The sequence below is a fragment of the Sesamum indicum genome, linkage group LG9 (assembly GCF_026168435.1).
Source record: "Sesamum indicum cultivar Baizhima isolate 11 linkage group LG9, ASM2616843v1, whole genome shotgun sequence".
Taxonomy (NCBI): Eukaryota; Viridiplantae; Streptophyta; class Magnoliopsida; order Lamiales; family Pedaliaceae; genus Sesamum; species Sesamum indicum.
In genome coordinates this window covers 19,997,059-20,011,279 of record NC_142665.1, presented here as the reverse complement: position 1 = coordinate 20,011,279, position 14,221 = coordinate 19,997,059, and the positions used below count along the sequence as shown (strand labels likewise).

The 14,221-nt window shown below is 32.6% G+C and overlaps 1 protein-coding gene across 1 annotated transcript; it reads right to left on the bottom strand.

Annotated features, from left to right (window-relative positions):
* Positions 1–4,647: 4,647 nt before the first annotated feature.
* Positions 4,648–8,727, bottom strand: TLP2 (tubby like protein 2). The gene is made up of 5 exons (XM_011101331.3): positions 8,403–8,727; positions 7,423–7,799; positions 7,239–7,326; positions 5,662–5,791; positions 4,648–5,586 (listed from the first exon to the last, which is right to left on the bottom strand). Exons 2-5 carry the CDS (start codon positions 7,768–7,770, stop codon positions 4,914–4,916), a joined length of 1,239 nt encoding a protein of 412 aa, XP_011099633.1. The 5' UTR covers positions 7,771–7,799; positions 8,403–8,727; the 3' UTR covers positions 4,648–4,913.
* Positions 8,728–14,221: the final 5,494 nt, after the last annotated feature.

Genomic DNA, 14,221 nt, shown 5'->3' with positions numbered 1-14,221 from the left:
TTCAAATTTATAGAACTAAATTACAAAAATTAATTCGTGGAAAATCAGAATTACAATTTTCAGCATACTATGGGAATCAGTGACCTTATTAGCGATGGAAAAGAATGAAGATCTTTGCATGAACGGACCACTTTAATTAGGAATCCACAAACTTGTCATGTATTAATATATTCTGATTCATTCTGAGCAACCACAAACAGCTCATCCTCTTCATTTTACAGTAATCAGTTCAGTGGCTTCAAATTCTTTCAGCCTTTTTCTTTCTGGGGTTTCTCACACACTAAGTAGATGGAATATTTATTAGGGAAAATTACGTCGAAGTTCATAAAATTTGATACAATTATAAATATTTTCTTATTTTTTGAGAAATTATCGATATTTTAAAAACGGTGATATAATTATGTAATTATTGGACTGTAAGGTGGAAATGACAACTAAACATTTTACTAGAATTTTATTTTTTTCAAAAAAAAAAGTAAGTTATTCTTTTAAAAAATTGATATCGGATGGATGTTATTATAAAAAATATAACGACTAAATTGAACCATTCCAAAAACTGACGTCAAGTAACTTTCTCTCCCTTATTTATTTTCTTCCTTTCCATTATATTCTTTTAGATTATTTTTTATTTGCTCGTTATAAATTCTTACAGAAAATTTTAATTTCGCATAAACAATTTTAATAATTAATTTAAATCTCTGATCAAGCACTTTCCGTCACGCATAACTAATTAAAATCTCTATTCATTTGTTACAATATAAAAGCAAGTGTAATGCGTCACTTTTTTTGAATTGTACACCAATCACACTACAAATATGTTACACTTATCGTATAATTAGTTCAGCTCCGGCCAAACCCATTTTCCGTTAGAATTTTCCTTCCGGCAACATGCAGCCTTAGCTGATCTCTCCTTTCCTCCAACTCCTTCACTACAACTAAAGCAATGTCGAAAAGAGCATCCGCCGTTTCATTCACTTTTGTAACCTGAGCAGGCGGATCTCTGAACGCCCTTTGACAAGAAACAGGCACTTTAGCAGCAACCTCCAAACACATTCTTGCCAATGCAAAATCATTCTTTCTGAACTTTGTTTTCGCCTCACGAATTTTCTCCAACGCAACCTTGTAATTATCCCGACAGTCCTCGTAATGTTCTTTGCGACCACTACGATTTCTTTCCCGTTTTAGTAATATGTTTAGCATGTGGGCCGACATGTCGGCCTGGAACAGTGCAATGTCCAGGGATCCCAAGGCCAGGCTGCGAAGGGACGATGCCCGACAGGTTTTTCGACTGAGTTTTAGGATACGGAAACACATTTTAGGATACTTTGTTTTAGGACAGATATGGGAGAAGAGCTTGTTTGGGGCTTTTACGATGTATTCTGCGACGGTTTGGGTGCTGAGTAGAGACGGAAGGAAAATATTTAGGACGATCAATGAAGTAATAAAGGGCAACCTCATCATCATCATTTTGCTGGTGAAGTTGTGCTTGTACTACAGTGGATCCAAGTCTTTAAATAGATTGAGATGGTGTCTTAAGTGGATCGGATTTTTCGTAGCAAAATCTGTTTCATTTTTTATTTCATTCAGTATTAACACGCCATGTGTATATAATTTTTTCCAAAATAAAATACATGATGTCAATATTCTTACATACGTTGCATGTATATGTCAAACGGGATAAAAGATAAAAAAGGATTTGTTATATAGAAAATCCAATCCGATCTTTAGTTTTGATTGTTTTTGTCCTTTCTTTTATGTTAGGAATTTACAATCAATGCCATCCTTATCATCGTCATCAATTGGTTGTTAGTGCTATTGTTTGATTAAATGAAACTGCAAGTTGAAGAGAAGGGGAAAATTTACAAAACCAAAAAAAAAAAAAGGAAATACCCTGGATTTGATTTTTTTTTTCTGTAATTGCAAATTATATTATATTTTTTATTTTATTTAACATATACCTATACTAATACAAATCTTCGTTTTTTTAAGTATAATAAAAGACTAATTTTTATGTATTTGGCGTTATAATGTTCTTAATAGTATAGTTATTTTTTTTATTTCGAAAAATGTTGGGCTATCTTTTTTTTGTTTTTTGATAAAGTCGTTTATCTATAAGTGGGGTTTAGCGGACCCTCGTTCATCAAATTCTCAAGAAAATAATTTTTATGAACATAAAAATCATAAATAAAAAGTATTACTCCCTTATATTAACAAAAACAAACGCGGGGCTTTATGATCTTCATAGCTTAATACCTTAAACTTTTCGGTTTAATAGCAGTTCTTTTTAATCCACATACTATAGGGATCTAAAAATGTTTAGCTCAAATCAAGTCTGGCCAGATGCACAAGATGTTTCTCAACTTTGGCAATTTCAACTGTGAAATATCCCCGGTCAGACATGTACTTATTGGATTAAATGCATTTTTGGTTGCGCGACTTACTTTATTTGACGTTTCATACTTTAACTTTATATGGTAGTATTTTGGTCCTGTATATTTTATTTTTGTAATTTTAGTCCTTTTTTTTCTTTTTTGCTATAGTTCATCTCCATCGGTGAGAATAGCAAACTCTTGTTAAAAAATGAATGAAATTTGAAAAATAAAAAGATGCAAGATCAAAATGCTATTTAGAAAGTTAGAAGACAAAAATACTAGAAAAAATGTGCCAATATAGGAACAATAGCCCCAATTTTAAAAGGGCACATGACATACACATGCATCATTTCTGCGATAAGTGTTAACGCCGCCGGATAAAATAAAAATCGAAAAAATTAAAAAAATACAGAACTAAAGGACGAAAATGCCAAATGACTTAAATTACAGAAGCGAATATACATTTAGACGGATAGCTAATATATTATTACAGTCTCTTGAAAAATCATCATAACACTTCCAAATTCACCTTCATGTATACGACCTCAAATGACTAAGTCTTTTTCCTGACCTCCAACTCTTTCACAACAACAAGAGCAAACTCAAAAAAAGCATAGGATATCTCATTCGGTTCTTTACCCCCTGCAGGTTCTCCAACCTCCTTTCGACAAGAATTAGGCACTTCACATGCAACTTCCAGACGCCTTCTTGCTTCCGCGTACTCGTTACGTTGCACATTATTTTTTGCTTGCACCGTCAGCCTCCTAGCCAATGTGTAATTATCGCGACACTGCACGTATTTTCTTTTCAGACGACGATTGATGCCTATCATTTTAGCCAATGTGTTATACGTGAATGCTCTGTGTTCAGCCGTCTGTATTGCCACATGCAGAGCGCCTAGTCCAAGCTCGGGAAGGGAAGAAGCCCGACAAGTCCTTGGATCGCGGTTCAGAAAGTAGAAACATACGTCAGGGTGCTTTGTTTTTGGACAGATATCAGGGAACTGCCTCGCTGTGGGCGTTGCTGCGCAGCCGTAGTTTGCATTGGCTGTGAAGCCTGTGATATTGAGTAGAGAGAGCAGGAGAGTTTTAATAATGAATGGAGCAAAGGGCAGGTCCATTTTAGGTTTGTTGTAGTGGTTTGTGATCATGCAAATTTTGTATTGATCTATCTACAAATAACCTTAATCTTTAAGGTTTCTTTCTTCTTGTCAAAATTTCATGATTTCTTCCTTTGTGTTTGTGGTTAATATATGTTCACATCCACTCTTAGTTTGAGGTGTTTACAATTATTAATTAATGTCATTTCCATCATGATTAATGTCTGTACTAATTAATCCTAAGATTAAATGAAAATTGCTGTATAGATTCGAACGACAATGTCTCTTAGTCATGGAACTTCAGCCCGCCACTTGAAATACACATAATTCGATAGAAATACTGGTACCATAAATTTGTTGAATTTAGCTAATATTAATTTTTAGTATAATGGGATAAATATATTTGTAATTAAGAATTTCGAAGTAGCTCTAAATGTAAACATGCATAGAAAATATTTACTGGAAAATTATCATCATGAACTTGTGACCCAAATAGTGAAGTGGCATAAAAAGTAAATATTATACTACGAGGATTGGAAGGTCAAGGAGGATCGTGTATGCGTCATGTTTGTCCTCAAAATTCCTATAATTAATATATTGGTGCCGAGAACCAAAATTTAATCACATAAAAATTAATACACAGATCATAATGTATGTTTAGTCCGCACATTCTGGATATGGTGATATTCGACCTTAACCACAAGGAGTGGTGACCTATTCATATCTTCAACAATGAACAATTTATGTTTCGAAATGATAAATACTCTGAAACATCGTATCATCAACTTCACCATACAAATTCTACAATATATATAAGATGAGGCGAATTTGAAGGAGGATAATTTTAATTTTCAATCTAAAAGAAAGTTTTTCGTAATTAGGTTAAACATCAGGAAATATGAATGTAATCAATACAACATTTCAATTTCTCTTCATGTTTGTAACCTCAGACAGTTGTTTTTTCTAGCCTCCAACTCTTTGAAAACAACAAAAAAGCTAAGTCAAAAATTGCTTCCCCTTAAAAGTAGATTGTTTTAGCTGTCTGCGTAAATTCACTGTAACTTCAGTATAATTATCCTGAAATGTTATTGTGATTTATGAAACTTATATGATCCATGTTGTGTTTCGATGTAGTGCAATTTTCAGATGGTAGTACCTGGAAACACAAGAGTGCAATAAAGGAAGAGGAAGATAGCATTCATTGACATATCCCGAACGGTAAATCATTAACGTTATTTCAAGAGTATATTAAAATTCGACACTTGTGAGCCTGCATGTCCACCGGAGCTGCTAAGCGATAAACTACAACCTGGACAGCTAAGATTCTTCACTACAATATTCAGATGCATGGTAAACTTTCATAAAGAGAAAAAAACATAATTAAGATACTATGGAAGCAAATAAGCAAGTGATGACAAAGATCAGCGTAATCCATGCCAACTTCATTCGCATGCTGGTTTAGTGTCAAAGCTGCTCAAGCAGATTGCAAAAGCTTGAAATGCAGAGAGCGGGTAGCGATAATCCATGGTAAAGATGTCTTTTCCTATCTTTCCGAACTGCAAAATTACCTTTTCTAGTTCTGCGGCTGGTATGTCAAGTGAAGGATCAACGGACGCCACAAGCTGGAAGTTTTTGACGGATGCTACCGTGACACGGCCTTTGAAATTTAGGCACCAGCATTGCAATTGTTCATGCCATCTTGGGGCTTTGTTTTTAAGAACAAGCGCCTCTCCAACGTTTGGTGTTGCTACAAGTGAGGTAGAGAGGTTGGGGGAGCTGAAAGATACAACCGGCTCCTTCCCTTTTAACATTGGCGCAACAGGAGACTTATCCTCTGTACAGTGTGGAAATTCTGTAGGAGTAGGGGCAGTGCCGCCCTCCTGAATGGAAGAGACGGGAATTGAATGCATCACACAGTGCATTCTTCTAGGACCTCTCGTCCGGAGAACGTTGAGCTCATAGGAAATGGTGGCTACAGTATAGTTAAATGCAGGTAATTTCGGAGACACTTGCTTGGCATTAAATCTTCGACTCTGCCGACTGATATGTTGTGAACAAGTATCATTCGGAGGTTGGCTATCATATATGGTGAACTTGGTCCCCAGAAAATTAGACCTGATTAAAACTTCAATTTAGCAAAATATAGAAAATTGAAGATGGATATAGACAAGAATGGTAGCTTGGACCTACCTAAGTTTTCCAACATATGTGTTGCTGGCTCGAGAAAAATCGTCTGCAACCAAAGAAATCACGAAATCTGTGCTTGTCGCTCTTCTAATCTTTTTGGCTGCCAACAGTAATTTGTCATTCTCGCTCTCAGCTGCCATTAGATTCAATAGTTAGTGGCATGCTTTCTGTTGCTCACAATATACCTTCTGGCCACTGCATCTAACTAGTTGCTGAAGCAACATAGAGCTTCTTAATCATTGCTTTTATGTAGAACTTCTTTTTTTTTTTTTTTGGCATTTATATAGCATTGCAAGTGTAAGAGCTATTTGTTCAACTTGTAAAAAGGAAGGCATCAATATTTTTCCCATGAGACAAAGTGAATATTTTTTTTAATCGGCTGTTATCGGAATGAATGTACAGGAAGCGAATGCATCACCGATCTCAATGAATGCCTATACCTAATGCTCACTCCAAATTAGATGCGCTTGACTGCAACAAAACCCTCTCAATGTGTGATTTTGTAACCAATAAATCGCTGTGGTGGCATTATTGTGTAACCAACGGCCATCGGTAAGTATGTCAATTCACGTGTTTGGGGTATCTGTTTTTACACTGATGTCCATAAGCGGGAATATATCATAATACACAACCAAAATATCCTTTTTGTTGTATCTTATATTTCATTTATAAAATACAAAATCATTTCAAGAAGACTAAACTGATATTTGGTATGCACAGAATTAGAGACATGTTCATAAGCATTTATCACCTAAAATTAACAGTTGAATTGGGTCTCAAAAGAACATTAGATAAGACACATAAAACATGACTGAAATTCATGATTTGGCTTTTAGAGGAAGCTTGACAATAGTAGTGCAGCTAAGAGGTAGCTACATGCAAACTAGCCTACGGCCTTTAAAGAATACCCCCGAAACAGTAGTACGAACTTAAGAGCATAGTTACAAAAATAGCGATATAAATAACCAAGTAGCCAAAGAAAACACACATTTCCACATTAGGACAAAAAACATAGCCAATCAAGTGCGAATAAATACCCTATGGTGCGTACACGCCAACATGGGAACAAGATGGGCGCATCTTATGCTTTCAAGAATATCTATTTTTCGAATTTCACTCCATGAAAGCAAAAACAGTTTGCAGTTGACAAAGCAAAAGATTGAAAACAAGCTGACACTAGATGCTACTATTTGATCTGTGAAGTTTCATTGAGCATTTAAAATGTTAACATTGCGGGACAAAGTAAGAAATTCATGATCACATTTCAAGCAAACATAATCATATGAACGCTAGTTAGCTTTTTGTACAAGGCGAAGATTAGAGTGAATCTAAGTCGAGATACGAAAGGCACACCCTTCACATTAAACCAAATCAAAGACCACTCATATGCAGTTAGTGAGAGATGTGAAATTCCCAAAGCTGATCATGTATGAAGCATTTCAGGATGAACGAAGCATAATTGAATAACTAACTGCTAAAACCATATCAACCTCAGGAATTCTGTTGGATAACCTTTGAGAAAAAATTGGGCCGTAGAAGATAAAGGGAAATAACTCTCTGAAGCAAATAAAATGGCTTACATGGGGTAAGACCAAAATACAGGCGGTAAGTGGAGGTTGTCCTATCCCTTTTAATAAAGCACTGGATCGGAGCATCACGCGGCCCCGGCTAGTAGCAATAAGAGAGAGACATCAATGAAAGCGTGAGACTGGTATCATCCCAAGAAGTAGGAAACCTGTAAAATGAATGGATGAAAAGAACTACCTGCTTCAACGAAATGGGAAAGGTGAGCCTCCCACATTCCTCTGGAGTTTTGACAATTTCCTTGGTGATATCTCTCCAAGATCTACAAACCGAAGCACAAAAGACAACAACTGTCCTGGCAGGCCAGGCTGTCTCACTCTCTTCGACCCTCCGGATGATGTCTAAAAGCAACTCTGGAGGTAAATTTGCCCACTGACCTTGTTCGATTGGCTCAGAAGGAGCTACATCAGGAGCTATAAATGATCTGGTCCGGCTTCGCCAATGCTTCCCCTCAACTCCCCTCCTTGACATGCTGCCAATCCCATCTTTCATTTCCTTCAGCTCACGTACAATGCTCTTGAATGACATCTCAAAGAATTGCACCAACCAACTTTTATCTTCATAAATACCACAAAGTTTAAGTTAAAAAAACAGAACAAAGATCAGCAAAAGCAAACGGACCATACAAATTCCACCAGAGGAAAAATAAATTCGAAGTCATTCTTCCTCTTCATTTTGCTCACAGATCCAACAATTTATTTCAAACCCAAACCTTTGCCTAAAGTTACATAGAGCAGCCAAGAAACAGTAGGGCAAAAATAATATCTAATCAATGTTACAATTCAGTGAACCCAGATGTTAAATTGCTATAAACTTTATAGCAATTATAACCCCAGAAAAGAAAAGCATTTTCTTGAATAGTTCAAAGTTTTCACTCATTCAGCAACAAGATCAGATTTTTGAACCACAAATTTCCTAATTTCAAATATTCGTTAACTTCCAGAGAAATTATTCAACCCCAAATTGGAAATCGCCATAGCATACGGAAATAATCGAAACAATAAAAACAAACAAACTTTACACCTCCCAGAACTAGGAAAAAGATCAAACAAATTGAAAAAATAACAGATCGAATCTTCAAAAATCATCGCAATTAACACCAACCTCGAGGGAAAAAAATATACAAATAAAAGGAAAAAAAAACACCAGGAGAAGAAAACCTTGAAAATGCAGGGATCGGACAAGGGCAGAGTCAGATCAGAAGCAACTAGGCAATGTAGGCCCCGGATCAACTCCCAAAATCCCCTGCATTTCTTCTACCATAGCCAAAATTTCACCCCCACCGCCACCCCACAGCCACCGCCGCCGTCTCCGCCACTTTCACGACGGAAAGCAGAGCAAATAGCGAACACGAGCTCAGCGGCAGACAGAAATAACTCCTATTTTCACAAATTTTTACAAGAAATCCTTCATCCTGCAAAATTTGCACGCCTCTAAATTCCCTCGCCCCCTCTCTCTCTCTCTCTCTCTCTCTCTCTCTCTCTCTCGTTCTTGATCTCTCTCTCACATATATAGCTGTAATAATAATCCCACTTAATGATTAATTATAATCTAAAAAATGAAATAATAAAAAAAAATTGCATCTATTGATAAACTATTGCTTTTTGATAAATGTGTAAATTTTTTTTAAAATTTCGGATCATGAAATATAGTCCTTATATCAAATATCTTATTAATATACAAGACTTCAATTACACTCCTAAAATTCAGTCATTCTTTTTTTTTTTTTTTGCAAAAAGTACTTTGAATTAATTATATTTTTAAATTAAAGTTTAGCCCCTCATAAATTATCACTAATTATTTATAAATGTCAATTTTATGCATAATTGTCTGCCACTATATATATCTAGTAGCAATATTTACTTTTATCATTATTAAATTATAATAATTATTGTGGTAACAAAATAAAATTTTGTCACTTTATATATATAATTAGTGTTTTTCTTTTTTTTTAATGCGAAACTACTCTTTTATAGGAATAATAATAAAAAAAATTAAAAACCAAATATCGAATAATAAATTTATAATGAAAAAAGGAAGCGAAAACATAAATAAAGAATTTTATTGAAACTTTATAATTTTTTTCTAAATTGTAATTTTTAAAAAAAAATCTCAAATTCTAAAGTTCCATAGAATCTATATTTATTTGTAAGTTTATTGTGGGTTGATGAAATAAAAATAGTTGAGTAATTATATATGAAAAATAGTTTATAAATTTAAACATAGATCAATTTTTGGGTATTATTTTATTTCTCCTAATGATATGGTGATTGCAAATCAAATATTTAAAAATTTGTATTATGTATGTAATTTCAGATGCATTTCTCTAAATAATATTATGTACCATAACCCTCTTATATTCTCAATAAATTATAATAGTTGCAGATGAAAGATATTGTAGAACTATAATATGCAATTTTCTAAATTTATTAATACTAATGAATTAAAAACAACTAAGTAGCAAATTATATGCCAAGATATTTGCCTAATTCAATAAGCTGGAATCAAGAAAGGATCAGATTATTGGAGAAAAAGTAAAATTACTAAATTGACCTTCAAAAAAAGATTTTGTATATAAATAATACAGGGAGTCAAAGGTATTTTGGTTAAAAAAATACAATTAAAATGAAACTAAAGATCTAAAAATTTGGAAAGTATTTAATAGAGGGAAAGGAGAATTAATTATTTATAATAAGGTGGGTCCAAGTAATTAATGAAGAGCATATGGATGGATTAATTGCTTTTAAATTGTAATTAATTTGATAAGATGTCAAAAGAAACAGGTGATGATAATCAAAGCTGATTCAATTAATCATCATTACCTACACTCTTACCTACAACTTAAACCTATCCAAGAAAAGTAGACCCAATTTTTTTATTTTATTTTATTTTCTTGTGGTGTTGTTTTAAGTATTTATTGTTGCTATTATTTTATATAGAGGGAATAGAGAAAAATGAGTGCAAATATTTTTTCTATTCACTTGTTATAAGCTTTTTTCTTTATTTATTTTGAGAAATATCGTTTTCTTTAAATAATAATAGTCAAAATTGATTTTATGGAATTAAGCAAACCTTGAGCTTATAAGCTGGGCAAACTCCTTGTTTACAACCGATGTTTATCAGCATCATTAACCCTCCAAACAAGGGATAGGGCTAATTCAATTATAAATAAAAAATTTGTCTGACATATAAGCTCCAAGACATCCTCTTTAAAGCAAGAAGGGTCCTCCATTCATAGGGGACAGAATGCATTGGGGCACGAGGCTCGATCGAATCTGCATACCTTGTTATTAGTGCTATCGGTCAAAAAATGGTCATATGCCTGTCCAAAACCTTTCGTTTAGAGAGTTTATAATGTTCGCATATATAAGAAAACGTCCCCACGTCGATTATTGACAAGGAATCTTCCCAATTTATAAAACTTACGGCATTTTCTCCTTGATAAGACATTTTTTAAATACAAACATGTGAAACTCCCTTAAAGCAAGAATTCCTCGTCTTTCATGACCCAATCATATTTTACCCCTATATTTCAACATCATCTATGGAAGGATGCTACGAGCCTGTCCCATACTCACATTGTACAAATAAGGAGCTTACGCAATTCATAAGTCTCAAAATCTTCTCTTTCTAAAGAAATATTTTCCTATTATGTATATTCAATGAATCACCACACGATTTTTTCAAAAAGGCCAGAGGATTGAGGCAAGGGGATCCACTGTCCCCTTATCTGTTTGTGTTGGTCATAAGGGCTCTTCGAATGCAAGTCACACTATCCTACAATTTCATGAGGTCATAAAACTTTAACCATGACTTTTTGCAGCTATTACGCATAAAATCAACTCAACCAAATATATTACATATTAAAATGATTATAAATAAAAGCAAAGTTCATAAATAAACAATTTGATGAAATTTTTTCAAACTTAGGAACAATTTCATTCATTTCACCATCTTTATTTATTTTTAACTTTTTGTAAAATTTTTCAAAAAAAAAAAAAGAGAGATAATTACAGAGTGAGAGTGTGATTCGGATAATCATGTTCTCCCTTTTTGCTATACCTTTTTTCTAGCAGAAATAAGACGCTCACTTGCATGCGGAATGCTTTCATAATTATTGATTTTCAATCTCTCACTATGAATAAATTATATCCTAAATTTGCCGCAATTATGAATATTCTTTTATTATTTAAAAATTATAAATATTTTTTTAAGATTAACGACAATCTAATAGATACTCCTATAATGATTTGCGATAAAGAAATATTTACTAGATGACCATTAATTTTAAAAATATATTTATTATTTTTAAAATAATAATAAATATTTATAATTATAACAAATATCAGATAAATTCATCATAATTTACACTCCCATTATTCTCAACGTCTCTCAATTCCTCAGCCAAATAAGAGAGAGAGAGGGATAAATAATCTTTTATTGAGTCAATGGCAATTATTACACTTTTATTTTTCATTTAAATAATATTTTTAAAATTATTTTCACGTTTATCTAAGTTGATTGAATGCTGTAATTCAGATCTGAGGGTAAAGTTGTCCACTAATTTTATTCATATTAAATTTTTATTTTTAAATTGTACTACAACCTTTGTTTTATTTATTATACAAACATGTTTAATGATAATGTCTAATAAAATAAATAACATTGCACGTATATATTAAATAAAATAAAAGATGTAAGAGTGTATTTGAAAAAATAAATTTGAAAGGATCCATTTAGGTAATTATAAATTTTATTTAACTCTAAATTTGAACTATATCTTATTGAATATATATGAATTTTAAATTTTTTAATATAAAATTATTATTTAAAAAAACAATTTCCTCAAATTCAAAATGTGGCCTACTAAAATTAAAATAGAATTTAATTTGCCAACAAAGTCCACCCTGGCAGACTTACAAGTTACATCCCCTAGATTACATGAAATTATTATAGGGTATCAAAGTGTGGGTTCCAAATAATCTAACAACTTGATGTTTTTCTCACCAATAGGTCTCTTTTTTTGGAAACATCCCAATTCAAATAACATGGGCACTTAATAGCTATATTAATAGTGTTTTTATTTAATTATTGGTCTATTCTTTTTGTATAGTATAAATAAGTATAATTTAATTATATATAGATTCGACTTAAGATCATGAATACGTGTTGGGTGTTTAATAATTTTTTGCACTGAAAGTAGGGTTTACTGCATGTAGATTTTGGAGCTGGAGTCTGCACAAGGTCCTCAACACAAACATATGGGTTGATCTAAAACACAAGTTAGGTCCCCGGACTAAAATCCTCCGATATTGAATTTAGCTGGTTTAAATTGAGTAAGTCGGGTCGAGGTAGAACTCACGGTCATAAATGTATACCTTCGTAAAATGGGGCAATTAGTATTCATTGAGGGCTAACAATCACACAGTAAATGGAGCCTGAGCCATGTGCCTGCATTGGAGCCCTCACATGATAGAAGCATCAACGGCTATGATCTCGAATTAGGTATGGCCTGACCGAGTTAAAAACACACTGCCTCTTGTATTATTTCATTAATTTTCAATTGTTGAGGGGTAAAACTATCTTTTAGGGGATTTATCAAAGGGGAAAAAAAAATCCTCCTATAATTTTGGTTTGAATTCATTTTGATCTTTTATCTTTTACAATATTAGATTTAGTCCTTTATTTATCAATTTTGTATAGATTTGGTCCTTTAGTCTAATTTATGACTCTTTTGCCCTTTTGATGATATTGGCTAATAGTCCATCCTAATGCTCTAGGTGTATAGTACAAACAAATATTTATTCAATAAACCTAAACTCTTATACTATTTTAGACAAGAATTAGTTACGAGATGCAAAATGAATGGATATATATGGATCAAAATTGCTCTTGAAAAGCTGTATACGGGTAAAATTGTTCAGAATCGGGTCAAATGACTAAAATTAAGCAATTCTGAAGGTTACTAGACTAAAACTAAAATAAATAAATTTAAAGAACTAAAATTAATAGCAGACAAAATTAAAGGACTAAACAATAATTTTTCCTTTTACCAAATAACCACTATCGTGTTTAAATGATACGAATATGGGTAATTCATAAAATAACTCCAAAAATATGAGCTAGCCTTTAAGAAATAAGAAAATAATATGTCAGGATCAGAATTAAGATACTTTTACACGAAACATGATCGATTCAGTAACTCAGTACAACAATTGTTGATCAGTAGAGCAGAGAGAGATTTAGATACAACCACGTGAATCCACCTTAATAAACTTAATATGTTCTTATTTTTTCCACATTCTCATCATCTTTCAAATTGAAGTATACCCAACACCATCGCTAGTCAACCTCATCAAATTGAGACCTTGATCTATATCAGATACATATTTGAACCAGAATAAATACTAAATTTTGTCTTAGACTTTCCAAAAAATCAAAAAGGGTTTGATGTTGTTTCTAAGTACCATAACATTCTAGGTACTTAGATGGAACTATGAATAGACAAATAGTACATAAAACTCTACATCTTGTTACGTAACTTATCCGTGTACGATTCTCACATTTTTAATGCTCGTATAAAATTGCAAATTTTACATGACTAAATAAAATTTTAATTCACGATATTTAATCGTAATTTTATCGATTTAAGTATTATACTAACATGCCATATTGGTAATATTAAGGCATATGCTAATCAAACTATGTATAGGAGGAATTTCCGAAGATTTTGGTTTTTGTTTAAATTGAAAATATTTATTTTATAATCAAAATATTTTATAAAAATCTATAAATATTTTTGATTAACATTGTAATACACAACCTCCTAGTGATTTAAACCTCGTGTAATAGACCTAAATAAGAACTTTTATTTGATAAAATTAGTTTTTTTTTTTAAGATAATCATTTGACAAAAAATATATAGCTCAGACAATTTTTGGATATAATTTCAAAGATGAAGAATATGGGTAGGGTAATT